The sequence below is a fragment of the Desmodus rotundus genome, chromosome 7, assembly GCF_022682495.2.
Source record: "Desmodus rotundus isolate HL8 chromosome 7, HLdesRot8A.1, whole genome shotgun sequence".
NCBI lineage: Eukaryota > Metazoa > Chordata > Mammalia > Chiroptera > Phyllostomidae > Desmodus > Desmodus rotundus.
Window position 1 is genome coordinate 67,762,865 of NC_071393.1, and position 20,384 is coordinate 67,783,248.

Sequence of the window (20,384 nt, forward strand, 5' to 3'; positions counted from 1 at the left end):
TCTTATATATTCACTTCAGAAGTTGAGTACTAGGTACTAGGACATTAGACTGAGCATTATTCGGTAGAATTCTTGCCTACATCACAGTTAGTAAATGATGGAGCTAGCACTCCAGCCTTGGCTGCTGGAATCTAAACCATCTCCAAGCCACCTAATTTCAACAGCTTCATAAAATTCAAAAAAATTGGTAATGCTTTAAATTTATATTGTACTGTCTAGATGTTCTTATAATCAACTACAAAATGGATTCAGAAATAAATCCTTATAATTATAAAGCTTTGGCTGTTTTTCTAACTGACTCTGAACAGGGCAGATTATTCACTTTCCCAGCGCCTCAATTTCTTCAGCAATAAAATGAAGAGAGAAACATAAAATTCACGTTGAAGAAAATGAATGCAAGGATGGCACAGGAACAAATGTGCTGGATGCTTTGTCCTAGCCCTGGCTGTGTGACTTTGGTAAAGTTGTTTTACTTCTCTGTGTCTATGTACTTGTATTAAGTCAAGTCACTTGTGGCTTAATATTCTAGAATTCTGTGTCTCCCTGACGCACTGAGTTTTGAAAAGGCTGTACTAATTTATTAAGACAGCAGATGAGTGCCTAAGGCTTCATTGGGTTTAACTGATGAGCACAGATTGCACCACCACAGTTTAAGGCCAACCAGCCCTATCTTGACATTACCCAGCTTGCTTGTATTAATGGTAAAACCTGAGACCGAGAAAAATCTTAAAAGGACAGTGGTGACTGACCATGGTGTGTACCTTGCCCTCACCAAAGCATCATTGCAAACCACTAATCCTTTATGTCAAGGAGAAGAGCTGTGGCAGCTGATGACCTTGCTGATGGCTGTCCCGACCTGCGGTTGAGGAAGAACCCTTCCTCTGTTGGAGTCAGAACACACAACGGCCTGCTGATTGAGTTGGGAAAATTTCCCAGGGAAGGTCTCCTGCCCTCTGTGCTCTGAGCCCAGAGCTTCCTCTGGGCTGAAAGTCTGGTCTGCATTACAAAGTGGTCAAATACTTATTAGTATAAGAGGTCAGGGTAGGAAGTTCAATCCCTCGACCCTAGGGGGACTTGAAAATTCATCACATTAATTTCTCTGTGTTTTTCCCATCCAGGCCGTGCTGTAGGTACCACTTTTTGCCTCATTCCCCGAGAATACGGATGTTGTTGGAAACACTGAGAACAAGGTTGTAAGCCTCTGAAAACCTGAAAAAGCCTGCGGAAGACAATAAGGAGCCCTGTTCCTGGATGACATAAAAGAACTGCTCCGTTTATTATGTGTCCCCAGGGCCCAGTGACCAGGCAGTGGCTGTCAGACCCCAGAGGCGTGTGAGGGATCAGGGTCCGCCTCAGGCTCCGCAGCAAGCAGCTGAACCTCTGAGGACCCCTGCAGCCCTCACTCTCCCCAGCTCTACATTTAGTTTATGGACATGTACACTGTTTCCTCCTCTCCGGGCTTCACTGGCTGAGGAAGGGGGGTAAAAGTTCAAGCTGCTGGCTAGAACATTCTATTTCTTATTAGAATTATAGTAGCCAATGTTTACCAAGAGCTTCCTGTGCTAAACACTGCATCTGAATTACCATTCAACCCTTACAACCACCAGGGAAGAATGGAAAAAAGATGCAGTAGGAATAGTTTCCTCAACAGTGATGGTCATTAACACACTAGTCCTCACTTTGTATTCTTTTAAAGATTAGACATTGGTTTTCAAATTATTTTTAAGACTATTTATTTTTAGAGAGAGGGGAAGGGAGGGAGAGAGAGAGGGAGAGAAACATCAGTGTGTGGCTGCCTCTTGTGTGGCACTAACTGGGGACGTGGCCCGCAACCCAGGCATGTGCCCTGACTGGGAATCGAACCAGCAACCCTTTGGTTTGCAGGCTGGCACTCAATCCACTGAGCCACACCAGCCAGGGCTCATTTAATTTTTTAATAAGGCAAATAAACACTTCAACTTCATAAACAGACAAACTGAGGCTCCTGTAACTAGGCAGTCTGTGGAGGCAGTCTGGGGGGTGAAGGCTGGAGAAGGAGCACCAGAGACAGAGGTCTCTGCCTTGATCCACACCTGGCGGGAACCCCACACGTTGCCCAGTCTGCCTGGCCTGGCTGCCCTTGACCTTGGCTCTCAGGGCTGGCTGTGTGTGGACAGCATGTGGCAGTTGGATATTTCTGCTACATTTGTTTCTGGATTTCCCTTACTGGTTTTCTACCTTAGCCGGAGTCTCCCCACCTGGGATGATGGAGAAAAGTGTGGAAGCAAAAAGACTGTCTCTCCCACTGCTGACACCCCTCCCTGTCAGAAGCAGCCCTGCAGACCGCCAGGGAAACTGCTGACCCTGCCAGTCCACCTCTGTGGCCCTTGGGCTTTCATCCATCTTACAAAGATAATTAGCCTGTTGTTTTTCAAATCAGTCAACTAGCCCCATAATCACCTTCTCAAAAACATTCAGGCAATTAAATGACTCAATGAGACAGACAATGGGGAGCAGAGAGAGAGAATAGATGAAGATGTCCCTGAAATGCAGATGCAGCAGAGATGGGGCAGCAGAAGACTCAGGGGACTGAGGTCTCTGTCTTCACTGTGCTGGGGAAATAATTGAACTGCTTTCATCTTAGTTTCTATGTCTATTCAGTATGGAGAATAAACTGATGATGGGGCAAGTTAGGGGCCACCATCCTAGAACCTGTGCTTCCTTGTCCTCTCCCCCTGCCCCTGCAGCCTGCCTCCCTCCCAGCCACCCCTGCACAGTGTTATGAAAGAGCGGGGGCCCCAGACATGTAGCAGGATTTCAGTCTTGGCCTCTTCCTTTCTTATTGCAAGAACCTTGTCCAAATAATTTGCTTCTCTCAGGCTTAGTAGCCTGGTGTGCAAAACAGGAACCTGGCTGTCACTGTATCTGGCTGTTTGCTGGAGGATGAAATCAGATGAGGGGATGTGAAACATCGAGCCACAGTACTTGGCACAAAGTAGGTGCTCAGTAAATGTAGGTTTTCTTTCCCCTGACAACCAAGCTCTCTTCCCCATCACCAAAGGGCAGGCCTGATGCTGACTGATTCAACAGATGCAGAACACCTGTTCTGCATGTCTTGCTGAGAAGCACTGGACCAGGAGCCAGTGCATCATCAGAATGAGTTCTGTTCCCTGCTTGGCCATCCGTGAGGGCAAGGTGCTTTTGTTTAATGCCTCAGGTTCTCTATTTCCTCATCTCCACGCTAGGACTAATGATGCCTGTGTTGTGCATCATGCAGGGCTCTCCGGGCAAAATGACAGACGTGTGAAAACTCTTTGCAACTTTGAAGGACCTAAATAAAGGGCAGGCTCCACCCATCCTCTCTATGTCTGTTAACTCAATCACCTGCCTCACAGGGATCCATAAAGACCATCTGCAACACCTCCCTCTTTCTAATTGGTTGCCATGATATGCCAACCCTACGTTTACAAGGTGTCTGACCTGGAGTGCACTTGCTGTTACCGCCTTTACCAGTGTTTTTATTGCTGCTGTGACCAGCCACCACACACTTAGTGACAAAACAGCACCAATTTACTGTCTTACAGTTCTGTTGCCCAGAAGTCTGATCCAGATCTGGGCTGACCCAGACTGACTGCCAGGGAGAGAAAAATCTAATGTTTATCAAGGACCTACTTTGTGCCAGGTCCTGTGATAGATGATGCTTCTGGAGGAATAACTCAGTGACTACATGCTTCTATTCAGGGAAACCCTGCTTAAACTCCCGTGCGTGAGAAACACAGGACTAGAATGGACAGGCAAAAGATTTTCTAGGAAATTTGCTGGTTTAGGATATGAAAACAAAGTGTAACCCAGTAGAGTGGGCTGCTATTATTAGATTTTCTCTCTTCATTATCATCTGATCTTTTGATAAGACTGTAACAGCTTTGATCTTCAGTATGGCTTGGTTAGCTTAGGCGAATGCAGTAACACTGAGCCAGCAAGCTGGATTCGCATGGGCTGCAGGGCCCTGTTGCTTCCTGTTTCCTAGGAGTGCTGAGGTTTCCCTGCAGGTCACGGCCAACACCAGCTTCTCATACAGGAGAAGTTGTACTACCTACCCTGAAAACCCTGAGTGCTATCTTTGGCTTGGCTGACTTTTTGATGTTAAAATTTTGGCTTCTGTTGGGTTCATACTTTCTACATGTAACAATGAGGCAAGTAGTGAGTTACCTCACAGATGTAGTCAGCAAGATAAAAAGATGATGGCTTTAAAAAGCCTTTCTCTATGCAATATTTATGTTGGGGGCTTCCCAATAGAGATACTGCACATTCTTTGGCAAGTGTCATGAGGCAAGAGAAGAAAGGTGGAATCAGAGGCAGAAGAGCTGAATGAGTTGCAGCTTTACTCGTCTCTGTTACCTTGAGCTGGTGACAATCAGTCCCCTGGAAATTTTCCTGGAACCATGTAAGTGTGGAAAAAATAAATGAAAGTATCCCTTAATTCTTCTGAGTCCTATTTTCATCAACCACACAATGGAAGAGTTGGAAAAAAAGAAAGAAACTAACAGCAGTAAACTAAGAGTCCATCATCCCTCGGTGTCTGCGCGGGATGGGGTCCAGGACCACCTGCGCACACCAAGCTCCCTGGGTGCTCAAGTCCTTCACCCAAAATGGTGTAGTATTAGCATATGGCCAGCGCACATCCTCCCATGTCCTGTACATCATCTCTAGATTATACTACCTAATATAATGTATATGTCATAGCAATAGTTGTTAAACTGCATTATTTAAGGAAGAGTTCAGTACAGACACAGCCATCTCAGGCCAAACTACATAGGGCATGCGAGCAACAATGTAACTGCAGAACCCGAGGCCATGGAGGACTGGCTATGGGAAATCTTTGGTAAGTTGTCAATTCATGCTAGCATGTTATTCTCATTAGCTATACTTTTCATACTTTATGAAATGCAAAGCCAAGAGAAATCAGATAAGCAATAACATTGACAAAGTTACCAACATTTTAAAGGATTTTGACCCCTTTATTGCAACTGCCTACCTACTCAGAAACACTGTCTCCATTTAATCAACTTAAAAACAATTTTGGGGCTGTGGCAGTTAAAGCATTCCTAATATTTTCTCTTAAAATGTCAGCTCTGAGTGAGGGGCTTTATGATTTTGGAACCTTAGGCAGGGAACCCATATGTGGACAACCAAACATGCTCGATCACCTTCTGTTTCTATTTCTGGGACTCCAGGATAGAAGATGTATGGCACAAAGCTAGTACTTTTCATAATTCTTAAACCTGAGAGGGAAGAAACCCTGAGGGGGTGAAGACAGGGAGGAGTCCCATCTTCAAGTGGCCTCTCAGGTTTGCACATTCTGTCAGAATAGGTGGAATGTGGTCTTTGTGCCTGAGGCCCAAGGTAGCAGGGCTAAAGATGACAACCTTTGGAGTCTGGGCCCCATTCTTAGAGTCAGGAAGACTTCACAGAGCCAGGTGATTGCATCTGACGGACTCCATTTCCCTGACATGAAATGGTCACCTTGGAGGGCGCCTAGTCGTGACATTCTATCAGCAAGAAACATCCACTTTCAAAATAGACTCTCAGCAGGTATTACAGGTCAGCGCAGGCTATTTTTAGTTCTGCTTTGGCAGGAACCACAAAAGAAGTCTAAACTCACTTTTTTGTGCCTTTAGAATCTTGCTGGCACATCCTCAGCAAATACCCACCCTACTCTTTCTGTGGTGACAGATGGGGCTGATCAAGGGTTGCCAGGGTAACTGCTGCCAAGTACCCCATACCCTTTTCCAGAGGCTTTGACACTTCTGCTGATGAATGGAGAAGTTTCTTCCTTTCAGAGAGATTCTGACAAAGATGGAAGGTCAGTATAAAGGGCAATAAGACGTATGAACCTCCAAGTAGTGTTTTCAGACAAACCAATCATACCATGACAGGCTATTGCTCTAGTCCATGATTTGAAGGCATAGTCTAATACAGATAAGAACAGAGAACAAAATAAAAGGCAACTATATTAAACCTGGGAAGTTCCTTCTTTAGACAAATGAAATATTTGCAGAATCTGATACTAAATATCAGACTGAGTATATATAATATGCAGACAATGTTCCATTTGAAATGTTAATGGTTTATAGGCAGTAGACTGCCTTGCAGAACAAACTATGATCTTGTTTAAACATGGGTCACAAGGTAGGAGTCCCCTATACTATAAGGATTAAAGAAATGAATTTGGACAAGGTTTGGCATTTTTGCAAGAATAGAAGGTCAAAGTCCTCTAGGATGTTACATTATGAAAATCGTAGCCAAAAACCAAAAACAACCTCCCTAAAACTCCACATCCTGTTTCCTTTACTCCCCTTTTATTATTATTTTGTTTCCTCACTGAGGTAATTTTTGATGCTAAGGAACCACAAGCAGAAGTGACAGAAACAACAATGGTTAGAAGAGGAAGATTGTGGAAACATAAAACAAAGAACAGAAACACATTTCTAGGCATATTTAACTAGAGATACAAGAGCAGACCCACCAAGCAAGAGACCTCTCATGTTTCAAAAGACTGAAAGTAAATTAAATCAGAAGCATAGCCCAAAATATACCTACCACCACCAATTATAATAGATGCTCAGATGCTGTCTTTGAAGCTAAGTAGCTCATCTCTATCTTAGGTACTTGTTAGAAAGCTAATTCCCTTAATGAAGTCTTAGAGGAGCACTGCCTGGGCAGCACTGTAATTGAAGGTCACTGTCACTTACTAGGGCACTTCTGCTCTTCCACCGCTGGCTGCTCCATTTCTGGCTTGGGAGGGCCTTTGATTTTGCGCACCAAGGTACAGAGTTTGCCTGCCCAGGAGGTAACCTCCTCCTCCTCCTCTTCTTCCTCCAGGGGGACCCCTAGCAGGTCACAGAACAAAGTGGAAATCTTGAACACTATATGAAACCATCATATGATTGAGAGAACATAAGAACTTCTGGAACTTTAAATGTTTATCTACATAATATCTTTTCGCAAGTTTTTTAAAAGGGTGATGTCTTGTGTACAAGAACATTAAATAATTTCAATCCTAAGACTTAACTCTTCTAACCTATACCCCCAGAGCACTGTAGAGTCTTGAGAAAGAAGGAGTTAACATTGACTTATTTCAAATGAAAAGACCATCTATGCAACATATTATTCAGTCCACTGATGTATGAGCAGCACAAGCGCTAAGAGCCACCTAAAATCAGCAGATGCATTAGAATCCTTAAGGGCAGAAGTTACAGTAGTGCATCACTGCAAATGCTGCAAAGTGAAGGGGATCAGAATGTTGGCTCAGCTGGGAGCAGAGTCTCAGTCCCACCCATCTAACTTGAAGTGAGCTGGGCGAGGTTTATATCAGGGTCAATTATTATCTTTCCTTCTTCAGAGACACCATCCCTTCTCACATTTCAGTAAAGTCTTCCAGGTAGAAAGAATTTCAGTCATGAATTACGCCAGGATTATTTCCTCTATCTTGTCTGACCCAAGTAGTTTTTTGGGTAGGACCATTTCTTAAATAATTAGTATTGCAATTTTAAATAGAAAAATAACTTCCCACCTTCCCTCCCCCCACTAGCTTCTAGTGAAGGACTCAGGGACAGACTTGTCTTTGAAGAATCTGAATCCCTGGAAGCTCACCACAGTGAGAGAGAAGGTCCTCGTGGAAGTCGTATAGCTCCTCCCGGATCTCGTCTGGGCAGGGGCAGTTCTCTCCCAGTTGAAAGTTGAGGAGTGTGTTGATCTTTGAGGGACAAAAAAGAATGGCTAGTTGGTTCTCAGTGCTGCTCCAAAGAACTCAGGTCCTGCCTTAGGCAGACACCTAACACTGCCTGCAAATTTTATTTAACTCAATTTTGTGTGTGTGTGTAAAAATGGTGAACATTTAAAAGTAGCTTGCATTTTCCTGATTGTAAAAGTAGTTTATTAATTGCACAAGATATGGATAATACCTAAGGAAGTTTACTGAGGTCTCACCACCCAAAGATAAGTTAATATTTCAGTTAATATCTTCCAGTCTTTACATAAGCAGGTTGAGATTATATTCTAGATAAACTCTTTTGAAACTCACTTTTTCCCACTTAACAATTTATCTTGAGCATTTTTCTTATTTCCTTAACCTGGTTTTTAACAGATGCACTGCATTTTTATCATATGGATAAATAGCAATTTATGCAAAATTAATGACTTGTTATGATATATTTATTATTTTCATTATCTTCATAAATAAAGTTTATTTTAATTTCCTTTTACATATTTTTTGCCCACACCTCTGTCCATTTTCTCAGGATAAACTCTTAAAAGTAAAATGATGAGATCAAAAAGTTTGTACATTTCAATGGCTTTTTAAAAAATATATTTATTGATTATGCTATTACAGTTGTCCCATTCCCCCCCCCTCACTCCACTACATCCTGCCCACCCCCTCCCTCCTACATTCCCCCCCTATAGTTCATGTCCATGGGTCATACTTATAAGTTCTTTGGCTTCTACATTTCCTACACTATTCTTACCCTCCCCCTGTCTATTTTCCATCTATCATCTATGCTACTTATTCTCTGTACCTTTCCCCCCCTCTCCCCCTCCCACTCCCCTAGTGACAACCCTCCATGTGATCTCCATGTCTATGGTTCTGTTCCTGTTCTAGTTGTTTGCCTAGTTTGCTCTTGTTTTTGTTTTAGGTGTGGTCGTTAATAACTGTGAGTTTGCTGTCATTTTTACTGTTCCTATTTTTTATCTTCTTTTTCTTAGACAAATCCCTTTAACATTTCATATAATAAGGGCTTGGTGATGATGAACTTCTTAAAGTTGACCTTATCTGAGAAGCACTTTATCTTCCCTTCCATTCTAAATGATAGCTTTGCTGGATACAGTAATCTTGGATGTAGGTCCTTGCCTTTCATGACTTGGAATACTTCTTGCCAGCCCCTTCTTGCCTGTAAGGTCTCTTTGGAGAAATTAGCTGACAGTCTTATGGGAACTCCTTTGTAGGTAACTGTGTCCTTTTCTCTTGCTGCTTCTAAGATTCTCTCCTTATGTTTCATCTTAGGTAATGTAATTATAATGTGCCTTGGTGTATTCCTCCTTGGGTCCAGCTTGTTTGGGACTCTCTGAGCTTCCTGGACTTCCTGGAAATCTATTTCCTTTGCCAGATTAGGGAAGTTCTTCTTCATTATTTATTCAAATAAGTTTTCAATTTTTTGTTCTTCCTCTTCTCCTTCTGGTGCCCCTATAATTCGGATGTTGGAACGTTTCAAGATGTCCTGGAGGTTCCTAAGCCTCTCCTCATTTTTCCAAATTCTTGTTTCTTCATTCTTTTCTGGTTGGCTGTTTCTTTCTTCCTTCTGGCCCACACCGTTGATTTGAGTCCCAGTTTCCTTTGCATCACTATTGGTTCCCTGTACATTTTCCTTTGTTTCTCTTAGCATAGGCTTCATTTTTTCATCTACTTTTCGAACAAATTCAACCAATTCTGTGAGCGTCTTGACAACCAGTGTTTTGAACTGTGCATCCGATAGGCTGGCTATCTCTTCCTCTCTTAGTTGTATTTTTTTCTGGAGCTTTGAAGTGTTCTGTCATTTGGGCCTTTTTTTTTTTTTTTTTTTTGTCTTGGCGCATCTGTTACTTTAAGGGGAGGCGCCTTAGGTGTTCACTGGGGCATGGTAACGCTGGTCGCTGCTCTGTGACACTGTATGTGGGGGAGGGGCCAAGAGGGAGCAATGGCGCCCTCTCCACCGGATTTCAATCTTTCACTCTGCTACCCACAATCAAACTGGGCCCCTCTGGTGCTGGTTCCCGAGTGGGTGGGCTTGTGCACGCCCTAGGCCCCTGCAGGTCTCTCCAAGACCTCTCCAGTGAGGCTGGGAGTTTCTCCTGCTGCCGCCCCAACCCCCACCGGCGTTTTCAATCAGAGGTTTGAGGCTTTATTTCCCTGCACTGGAGACCTGGGTTGCAGGGTCTGCTTCGCTCCCCACCATTTGTCCGGTTTATCTATGCGCGAATGTGAGGCTGCGGGGTGCTAACCACCGCTATGCTTGCCCTGTTCTCCGCCACTCTGAGTCCGGCTCTCTTGGTTTATCTGTGCGTGAATGTGGGGCCGCAGGGTCTGCTAGTGGTCAGACTGCCTGCCCTGTTCATCCCACACTCTGCCAGTCTTGGTCCTGCCATGGCCACGGGAGTCGTCTCCACCCCGCCTGCCCATCTCCGCCCCTCCTACCGGTCTGGATGAATGTTTATTTTTTATTTCCTTGGTGTCCAACTTCCTTGCTGTTGGATTTTCTGTCAGTTCCGGTTGTGTGAGGAGGCGCAGTGTGTCTACCTATGCGCCATCTTGGTTCTCCATTTCAATGGCTTTTGATATGAATTGCTATTTTGCTCTCCAGGAAGCTCACAACAATTTGTATTATTATTGAATTTATGCAAAAGTATGTATTTCTTTGTCACCTCCATTATAGAAATAAGAGTTAACACATTTTCAAATATTTTCCAATTTAATGTGTAAAAATGTCATACCCTTGTCGCTTTATTTTGCATTTAATTGGTGAGGCCGAACTTTGTTTTCCACACATAAGGACCATTGTTATTTCATATTTTACAAATATCCCATCCATGTTCTCCTTCCATTTTTCTCCTGTATAATCATTGTTTTAAAAATTAATTGAAAAAAATAATAAAAAAACTGACAAGTACTTTACAGTCTCTGGACTATTAACTCTCGTAACATATATTCCAAATATATTTTCTAGTTTTTAGTGAGCTTTTGTTTATGTGCTTTTGTTGACATGTAGGCTTTGTGTTGTACAGTCACTCTATCATCTTTTGCATTATAGTTGTCTCAGGGGTTGTTAACTCTGCGCCATGGGCCACTCTGGCAGTCTAGGGAAACCCGTGGATTTCTTCTCAGATTAATATTTTAAATACATGAAATCAAATGTATAGGGTTACAAAGAGAAGCCATTGGATTGAAATCTAGTTATTAAGATAATAAAAAACAAATTTGTGATATTGTAGCATGTATACTCATTAGACAAAAGCATCGGGTGGCAAGCCTTACAGCTGCTGTTATCTTGAAGTAGGTAATGAGTGTAGGTGATATTTCAAGGCATTAAAACCACTGTAGTATGAAATGAAAAAATATGCAATTGATGTTGGTGATAATGTCCGGCCTTTGCTTTGCTGCCTACCTTGATAATTAAAAAACACTATTAGAGGTTAATAAAAAGGTGGTAGAAATGAAGCCGCCATTCATTTCCCACTCAGATTCCTAGGCGTCTGAGTCCTCCACAGACCCAGACTCCGGGCTGGGGAACAGCTGCAGGAGCTGGAACAGTGACTAGAGGTCATCTTGTGCACTCTCCTGCCTCAGGCAGAGTAACTCACACAACAAAAAGGCTTTTTCTCTCCTTCTGTTTAGGTTTCTAGGTGAAAAAAATTGACAACCTCTTTTATTAAACCATGAACCTTATTTAACATTGTTAGATCACAGCAAAGAATTTTTTGGAAGTAGGTAGCAGTGTAGTTTGTAATACAGTAATATTTATAGAACAGGTTGGAAAAGTAATTTTTGTGGTTTTCTACAATGTTAAATTATGGTAATTTTATCAACAACATACACTGATAGGTGTTTATTAAATAAGATCTGAAGATCTGGTTTCAGAATTAGAAAATTAATTCCTTTATTGACAGGTCTTCCCTTCAGTGGAATGCATAAGAAGCAGCGCCCACCAGCCTGCAGGGCATAAACCCAAAAGGGCACAAAACCAAAAGGGCGGTGAGCTGAATTTTCTACTGGAGGACATATCCCTTAATGAAGCCCTTTTGAAAGTGAAAGGCTTGCTGACTATGTTTGGCTAATTTGCCAACAATCATGGGACTCATAACCTTAGTTTTAGCTACTCTTGTATGTAGTTACATCCCCAAGTATGGTTTTTTCATCTCTCTGAACACTGTGTGGATATAGGGCTGAAAACCTACTCTTTCCTCAAAGGTTATAGAAGGATAAAGTAATCAATCATATCACTGTTTTAAAATTTTAATTCTTAGACATTCCACTTTCCAAGTGATTTTGCGTTTATCTCCCCTAAAATTGACCTAAATCTTCTATATCCTTTGCTATTAAATTCTTATTTAGAAAGTTTCATGGGTAGATTCCTTCTAGAAATGAATACTCAGGGTGGGGTTGCAGATGGCATAGCAGAGTCTGACAGGAGTTAGTATCCCTTTTTTATTTTCGGTTCTAGACCAGCAGCATCAACATTACCTGCAAACTTGCTAAAAATGCAAATGCTTGGGCCTCATGCTAGACCCACTGAACTAGAGATCCTAGAGGTACATCAGCCACCTGCATTTTATTTAGTCCAGGGATTCTGATGTCTGTTCAAGAAACACTGGTTTAACATGTCAGGGAAGAATTTCTTGAGTTACAGGTTTCTGATGACATGATTGTTCAGTGGGTTGTTCAGAAGGCTAAAGTGATGGCCGTGGGGATGCAGAAGAGGAGGGGAGGAGGCAGAATGGGGAAAGAAAGGGTGGGAGCCAGGATCTTAAGCTATGCCCGTGAGGATGGTACACCTGCTCTCATAAACTGGCAAACGTTGACCATATTCTGTTGATCCTGAGGAAGAGATTTTTGGCATGACTGAAAAGAAATTTTTAAGTGGTGGATCCTTGCTGGGGTGCAAGTTGATACTGACAGTGATCTGGTCCCAACTTGGTGATAAGGACACAGGTGCGAGGGAAGAGAGGAAGCCCTGCCCTTTGTGCAGTTTTGGAACGGTTCTTTTCCCACCCAAAAGACAATTGGCAGGTCTCAGTTGTCACATTAGGCCTATCTCCTGGTGTTGGGCTGGTCTTTTAATCACCCATAGCTCTTGTGGCTGCCAGGCACATAAAGGTTTCAAGAGCCCCGTTCCCACAGGGTTTAAGGTCTTCCTTGGGAATGGGACAGAGGCTCAGAACGGGGTTCTCACCTGCTCCTGCGGAGGTGAGCGGAACTCCTTGGTCTTCCGAGCAGTCAGGGCCGCAGACATGTTCAGGGCCTGCATGAGCTCATTGTAGCGGAACTTCTGATTTGCCTGGAGCTTGGAGACATAAACATCACCAAAGGCCACAATGGCTTCCACTCGGTGCTGCAGCTCACAGTCACAGAAATAGCTGAGGAGCTCACACATCTGCAATATAAGTGTATATATATGCTGATATAATAATGCCTTATGGAAGCTGAGGAAGTACCTAGCATCCCCATTTTATACATGGTAACACTGAGACATAGGTGATTTAAGTAAACTCTCCAGTGTCACACAGCAAGCATAGCGCTATTGATTCCAAGTTGGCCAGAATCCAGACACCAGCTCTTCAGCATTAAGGCCAGGAGAACAATGGAAGTAAGCTCACTGAAGACAGAGTACATCTGTCTGTGGAGCGAGAGAGAAAACATTTGTAAAGGAGTGTTTCCCGCAGGCTCTAAGCTTAGCATAGCAACCACCACTGAAATGCACTGTGAGCCCTGGCTCCTTTTTTGACATCGTCTGGCTCTCTCATTGTTTTTGTTTCTAAGTTCTGTTTTTCTATGATTAGTTCTTTAGGATTACTAGTATTACTGATCTCACCACTATTACAACTTATACTAATAAGAGAAGTAATAACCATAACTTACTGAGCACTAACTTTATCTCCTTGAATCTCTGTGTTCCTGATATTACTGAAGCAGAAGTTCTATTAACCCACCCCCACTTAAGCCTTCCTGGGACTAACAGACCCTCTTTAGTCATCTGGGTGGCAGGGGCTCTCGCCTGGCTGCACACCTGGGATTGTGCCCGGTGAACTAGGATCTGAAGCTTATGCCAATCACACCTGTGATGTAATTACAACAGTTAATTAAAAATTATATGAGCCAATGAAATAGGAAAACTGAGTTGAATGACTAAGGGATATCTGTAAAAGGTACGTTTTTCTTTTTGTTCTTACAAAAATGCTAAAAATTGGGTGTGAGCTAGATAACTACAGAAAACTAAGGGGAATCATAAAAATCTAGATTCATTCTGCACTCCGCTTTCCAATGATCTCTAAATCCGCATGCAGTCTGCCCAAACTGGCGTCTGTGGGTGCTGTGTGACAGGTGCCATCTCTTCACAAGACTCTATGTGCCAGTCAGAGGCTCACATTAAGGGAAAGGTCTTGGCCCTATGTCAGAATAGCACATTTATATATTTTAATAAAAAATTTAAGATATATATACAAAATTTGTTATGCTTCTCCTCTATAATCAACATTTTGACTGACCACCTACCAATCCCATCACATTGGATAAGACAGCTTCATCTTCAGATTACTTGATTGTAATACATTTTATGATAAAACATATTTCACATTGTATTTCATAAAAATACATTTTAATCCTATGTTTTACTATATTATCATCCATATTTTACAAATCAAAAAGCCAAGACTCTGGAGGAGAGGAAGTGAAATCCAGGGAAGACTGAACTGGACTCACTTCATTTACCTTTCCTCAGTTGCTCCCAGAAGACAAAAGGTATGGTCATCAGTTCACTACTGTCACTAGCTTACATCTGGTAAGGCTATGCTTTATGAAATGGTGAGGTTTGCTAGGTAATACCAAGGGGAGAGCGCTAAGTTACCCTGACTCTTTTCCTTAGTATTTGCTAGTTTCTAGTATTTGCTAGTGTAACGGGTCCACAACAGCTTGGCGATCAGAGCCTGGATACAAATGAGAGCTGCTGACGAGTGTGGTCACCCCATGTGTCAATTCCTTTGGTCTTCTCCACAGCCAAAGGCTCCTCCCCCTCTCTAGACAGGATTTCACAAATACACCCTTTAGCTCCAAAGGGTAAGAGATAAGGTACCAGAGTACCAGAAGAACAATTCTAAAGCATGTGCCTTATTGGCAAGGGTTGGTATTTTCATTTTGGCTTGGGGAAATGGAGGGAGTACATTCCATATCAGAAATGAGCAGGACTGGTGGGTGTTCTGAGCATCTCTGTTACCCTCCAGGTTTAGGCCAGCATCACAGTTCCAGCCTCAACACCACTGGGCTTTACTGTCTCCCTCCCCAGCTCTCCAAGGGCAGGACCTTTGATGCCCGAGTTACCTGGAGCTTGACGGACTCTGGTAATCGGGTCTGTAACAAGCCTTTGACTGGAGCCTCCTTGTTGGCCTTTTCCCCAGCCTCCACTGCCTTCTCCTCCACCTGACTCACTTCCTCCTTCTCTGCTCCCTCTTCTCTCTCCCCACTGTGCTCCCCAAATACAGACGGATCAATCAGGAGGAGAATCTGCCGAATGTCATCATCGTCAAACACCCCCATGACCAGCAGGGTTCCAATGAGCTTCAGCACAGGCACAAACTGGAACTCCACAGAGCCCCCGACAGGGTCTCGGATGTGGGCTCCACTGCACTGCACAGCCTCTCTCAGCATGCTCAGCGCCTTTGTCTTGAGAATCTCCAAGGGAATCTCGGGGCTCTGCTTCTGGTGCTCCTCACTGGTCATGACAAAGCAAGGGGTGGAGAACTGGAAGCCTGGCTTGAGGCAAGTTCTCAGGCCCACCCCAGGCAGCCCATGCCTCTTCGACCCATCTGGGTACAGGCGGATTTTCCTGGTGGTGCTGGTAATGGGGATGATGTACTCATTCTTCATCATCAGCTTTCTCTCCTTAGCATTGGCCAGGTGGATGCTGAGGAGCAGGTCATAGAAACCAGACCGAAGGAGGCCGGGGAGATACTTGTTATCAATGGCGTAGAAGAGCTGGGAGAGGTCCACGTGGCTGCACAGGGCATAGGCTACTCGGCTGTTTCCCAGGGCACACACGGCGCTGTAGAGTCTCAGCGTGTGGTAATGGAACTGCAGCAGGCTCTCCTGCTCACAGAGCTCCAGGATATCCACACACCTGAGAATGAGACAAGCAATTCACCACTCCATAGGGAGAAAAGTGTGCCAGAATACAGCAGAGTTCTTGCTCTCTGAATCCCCACGGACTTCACCCAACCCAAGGAAGTCAGAGCAGGTAGAAGGATGAAGGTGTCTCTGCCACACTTTCTCTTACAGGTTATAATCCGTCTCCCAGTTCTGGTCCAGATCCCATTCCTGATAATCTACCATTTCTAATTATAAGGGTCTCCAAAGTCTGTAAGACTTAGAAAGTATACTTGCTTCCAAAATATTAAATACTTCCTTATTAGGGAAAAACCCCAAAATATCAACACTGAAAAACATTCAGGTTCAAGTCAGAGGTGACTTGGTCCTCTTACTCATAGGCTCAAGGGGATCCCCTGGTTGCTGATGTAAGAGGCCTCTCAGAAGATGCAGCCTAAGCCCTCTGTCAGTCTACCATCTACATCATCTATATAATCTCCAATCTGCCATCATCCACAGGGCTTTCCCTCCTCTGAAAACAAACCTACTGTACTCTTGTCCAGAGGGGAGACGCTCTCCAGCTGGAGATGAGCTGCCATAATAGTTCACTTTCTCCTTCCCAACTTGAGGTGTGTTTGCCTGTGTGTCATTCCCTCATTTGTGGGGGTCCAGGGTGTGGGCTCTAATCTTTGCTTAGATTTTCTACTTTGTTTTGCTCCTCACCATGGATCTGAGGATCCTTCACAATAGGTGTACGTGGGTGGACTGCTGGTCTTTTCTGCTCCTTCCCTACACTAACCTGTCCTGCGGCTGCCCATGACCCAATGGAACACCCAACTGGCAGCTAGGTAGGTGTCAAATACCTCTACCTTCTCTATTAATTAATTTATTTTTTAGTCCAAGAGATCAAGGGCTAATAATATCCACAAAATACAACTTATTTAATCTTACTATGCACAGGAACTATACTATATTTTTTACCTGCCAGCCCTTCTCTGGGTGGACATTTATCTCACGTATCCCTGAGGAGACTGAGGCCTGGAGGGTGTGAGTAACTAAGTGGAGGCCACACAGTCAGAAAGTGACAGCGTTGGGATTAAATCCTGGCCATAATCCAAGAGCACCTCTTAACGAGAAGAGGCCAGCAGCTTGATGTTTTCATTTTCTAAGCAAGCTAGGCATACCTAATTCTCCTCCTCCTTGCCATCAACAAACATATTTCAGGGTCACACTAAGATTTTTAATTAAGTGCATGGAAATGTCCCTGAACACAGGCACTAGGAGCTACAGTGAAGGCCCTGTGGCAGGTGCAGCATAGTGACTATCCTGCTATTTCTGAGTGAATCAAAAAGCTGGGAAGGGAAAGAAGAGAGACTGAGGCTTTGGGGAAATCAAAAGTCATCTTCGGACTGAGCAGGGCCCTGGGCTGATGAGGGTGCTCCTCCTTCCCTTCCGTGCCAGCTGGGCCCTGCCTCCCTACCTCCCAGGCCTGCCCTGTCCTCCGCGGAACCCTCCACTACCTGTTCTCTTCTGGGATGTGGAGTGCCATCATCTGCAGGGGCTCCAAGCACTGCACCATCCAGCCATGGCGCTCGCTCACCCGCTCTGTCTCCACCTTCAGGAAGCTGCTGGGCATGCGGCTCCAGAGCACAGGCTGGATGGTTTGCACATCTAGCCGAGGTGGACACTGCGGGACTGGGTTCTTCTCTTCACTCTTAAATATGGCTGCCGACAAGGGCATCGCATTCTGGGCAAGGCGGAGAGGCATCGGAGAGGAGAACACATGTGCAACAGAGATTCTCAGTGGCTGACCCACAGTAACCAACAAGGTGTATAAATTAAGGGGAAACAAACACATTCAGGAACCTCTAAGGGCTTTACCAGCATTAGCTGAGACTTAGGTAACGGGTTACATGGGCTTTAATTCTTTCAGCACCCAATAGAAGTGGGAGAGAAGGAGAGAATGAGAAGGGAGTATGAGAAGCAAGAAGTGACAAAGGCCTCATGGTCAATGTGCCTTCTCTTGTCATAGCCATTCTATGAGGGGACAGATAATTACCTTCAGCTGTCCAAGTTCAAACTGAAACAGAGATGTGCTTGTGGGCTGCAGGAAGACTGCTGGAAACACTTTGGTGTTGGGCTCCACCTGGAAACCAAAACAAATTGAGAGGTTAGTGCAGAACTATCAAATCATAGACGGCTAAGTCACTGGGTGTTTTAATCATCACCCACATTCTAACTTCAGCTGGAAGAGGAGAGTCATTTGGCCCTGGCTCAGAAATTCTCAGAGACCTGGTGCCTGTTGGTAATTATCGTCTTTGCTTCCTACTTTAAACACTATCTGACTCTCTCTCCTTGGGCTAAACGATCATGTCCTTTCATTTTTCTCTCTCCAGCAGCTTTCTCCAGTGCTCAGGAGGATGGTCACAAGGCTACTAACTCGCCACCAAAGGCAATGCCTGCTCTTGGTCACTGAACAGTTAGGTGTTGTGGCTCATCACATAAGCACAGAGACACCTGCCCAGGAGGGTTCTATGGTAATTTTGGAGGACAAACGGACATTGGTCTGGCAACCCAGGGAGGCTCTTACAGCAGGTTTCTCAACCTCGGGACAACTGACAGTTTGGGCTGGGAAAGTCGTTGTCAGGGCTGTCTTATGCATTACAGGGTATTTTCAGCGTCCCTGGCGTCTGCCTACTAGATGTCAGTAGCAGTCCCCGCCCCACCACAGGCATGGTAACCAAAAATGCCTTCCGAGGTTGCCAAATGTCCCTTGATGAGAAAAGTGCTTTCACTGAAGAACTGCTGCTTTGCAGGCAGGGCTACGAGGTGCTTCCCTGGAATAAGAGGAAGGGGCTGCCTCCAGAGCCTGTCTCCTCTCTCCAAACCTCTCCTTTCACTTGGTCCTTCTGGACTTCTCTCTGTGATTGTAGTTCTCGCATTAAATAACATGGATTCACTGACTGTCATTTAGTTGCCACTTAGGTGAGGCACATGGATTCATTTATGATGTTGGGGCTCCACTTAGCATTTGCTCACTTTGATCAGACCTTGAAGGAAGAAATGGAATTCTTAATTCCACCAACTGAAATTCTTTGCCTTTAAGAAAATTCAAACATTCGGAAATTCTTGTAGCTCTTCCAATAGACCCAGTTAGGGGATAGTGGGTGTTGTGGATGCCACCTTGCAAATTGATCCCTGCAAACTTCATAAACCACACAGCCACATTCCAGGGCCATCCTCACACCCCTCTGCAGAAAGTTCTCTGAAAACCTCCCGCATGCCCTGGGACAGGTTGATTCGACCCTGCAGAGTACACTGCTGCCATGAAGAACAATGGATATTTTCCTCAGCCACCGAAATAAGACTGTAACACAGTGTGGGCTCATGATGGATGTGCAGAAGGGTAAAAGTGGCGACTGGGGGTGTGACAAGCAGAATCCTAGCTGACTCTCATGACCCCTGCGGTTACTTCTGTGATGGTGTTTGTCACATGGCAGGAGGGATTCTGCAGAGACAAGCAAGGCTATTAGGCTATTAACGAGTTAACCTAGATTGAGAGATTATCCTTGTGGGTCTAATCTAGTCACACTCAGAACCCTGGCCTACAACCACAACTGGGCCCTGCCAACAACGTGACCGAACTTGGAGTGGATTCCTCCCAGAACTTCCAGGTAGAGCCAGCTCAGCCCTGCTGATACCTTGATTTTGGCCTTGTAAGAACCCAGGTGGAAAACCCAGTCAAACCTACAGAACTATGAAATAGTAAATGTGTGCTGTTTAAAGCTAATTTTGTGGTAACTTATTAGGCAACAATTAAACGACTAACCAAGTGGCTTTGCAACTTGGTTGGGCAGTTTGACAACAAATATTTAGCAAGCACTCACTAGGTGCCAGGTACTGTCTTATGTACAGGGGACGTGGCAATGAATATGAGGCATGGCCTCTGCCCTCAAGGGTCTGACCCTCCGAATGGGGAACTTACTTTGAATGGAATGGACATCAAACCCAGGTTTGGATCTGCCATGGAGTACCACTGACATTTTTCCCTTTGTGTTTAAGGTACCTTTCATCACTGGCTGATCTGCTTTCCCCTTGCAGTAATAGGCATTCTATTTCCAATCATGTGTGAAGATCAGGCCATAGGAACTGGCCCGAAGTGAAAGCTAACTCCTGTCGTCAGTCTGGCTCAGTTCTTACAGCAGTGTGGCTGGGCTGTCAGTAACCGAGGAAGAGTATCTCTTGAACACAAATTTTATTTCTCATCTTTCCCATGATTACATTAAGTGGGACAGAAAAAAATTTGCAAATTGCCTAGCAGTCTTTAACAGGGAGCTCTAAAAATATTGTTCGAAAGAAACCTCTCATTATTTTGGTTACTGGTCCTTTCTAAATAGAAAACCAGTGTATAAATACTACTGCCCTGCTCCTCTCAGGATAATTGAAAAACGAAAATGGCTACAGCTTCAGAATAACAATTATCCCACTGCCAGGGGGACCAGATGCATGGCCAGATGCGTTA

General features: G+C 44.3%; 1 protein-coding gene across 1 annotated transcript in view; it reads right to left on the reverse strand.

The window, feature by feature from the left end:
• The window catches only part of RYR3 (ryanodine receptor 3), a 534,646-nt gene that overhangs the window by 162,546 nt on the left and 351,716 nt on the right, over nt 1-20,384 (reverse strand). Inside the window, exons 33-38 of the mRNA XM_053928437.1 lie at nt 17,922-18,008; nt 17,383-17,609; nt 15,101-15,896; nt 12,960-13,160; nt 7,633-7,735; nt 6,732-6,869 (exon numbers count right to left, since the gene is read on the reverse strand). Coding sequence (XP_053784412.1) covers nt 6,732-6,869; nt 7,633-7,735; nt 12,960-13,160; nt 15,101-15,896; nt 17,383-17,609; nt 17,922-18,008 — 1,552 coding nt within the window. The remainder of the gene's footprint in view (nt 1-6,731; nt 6,870-7,632; nt 7,736-12,959; nt 13,161-15,100; nt 15,897-17,382; nt 17,610-17,921; nt 18,009-20,384) is intronic.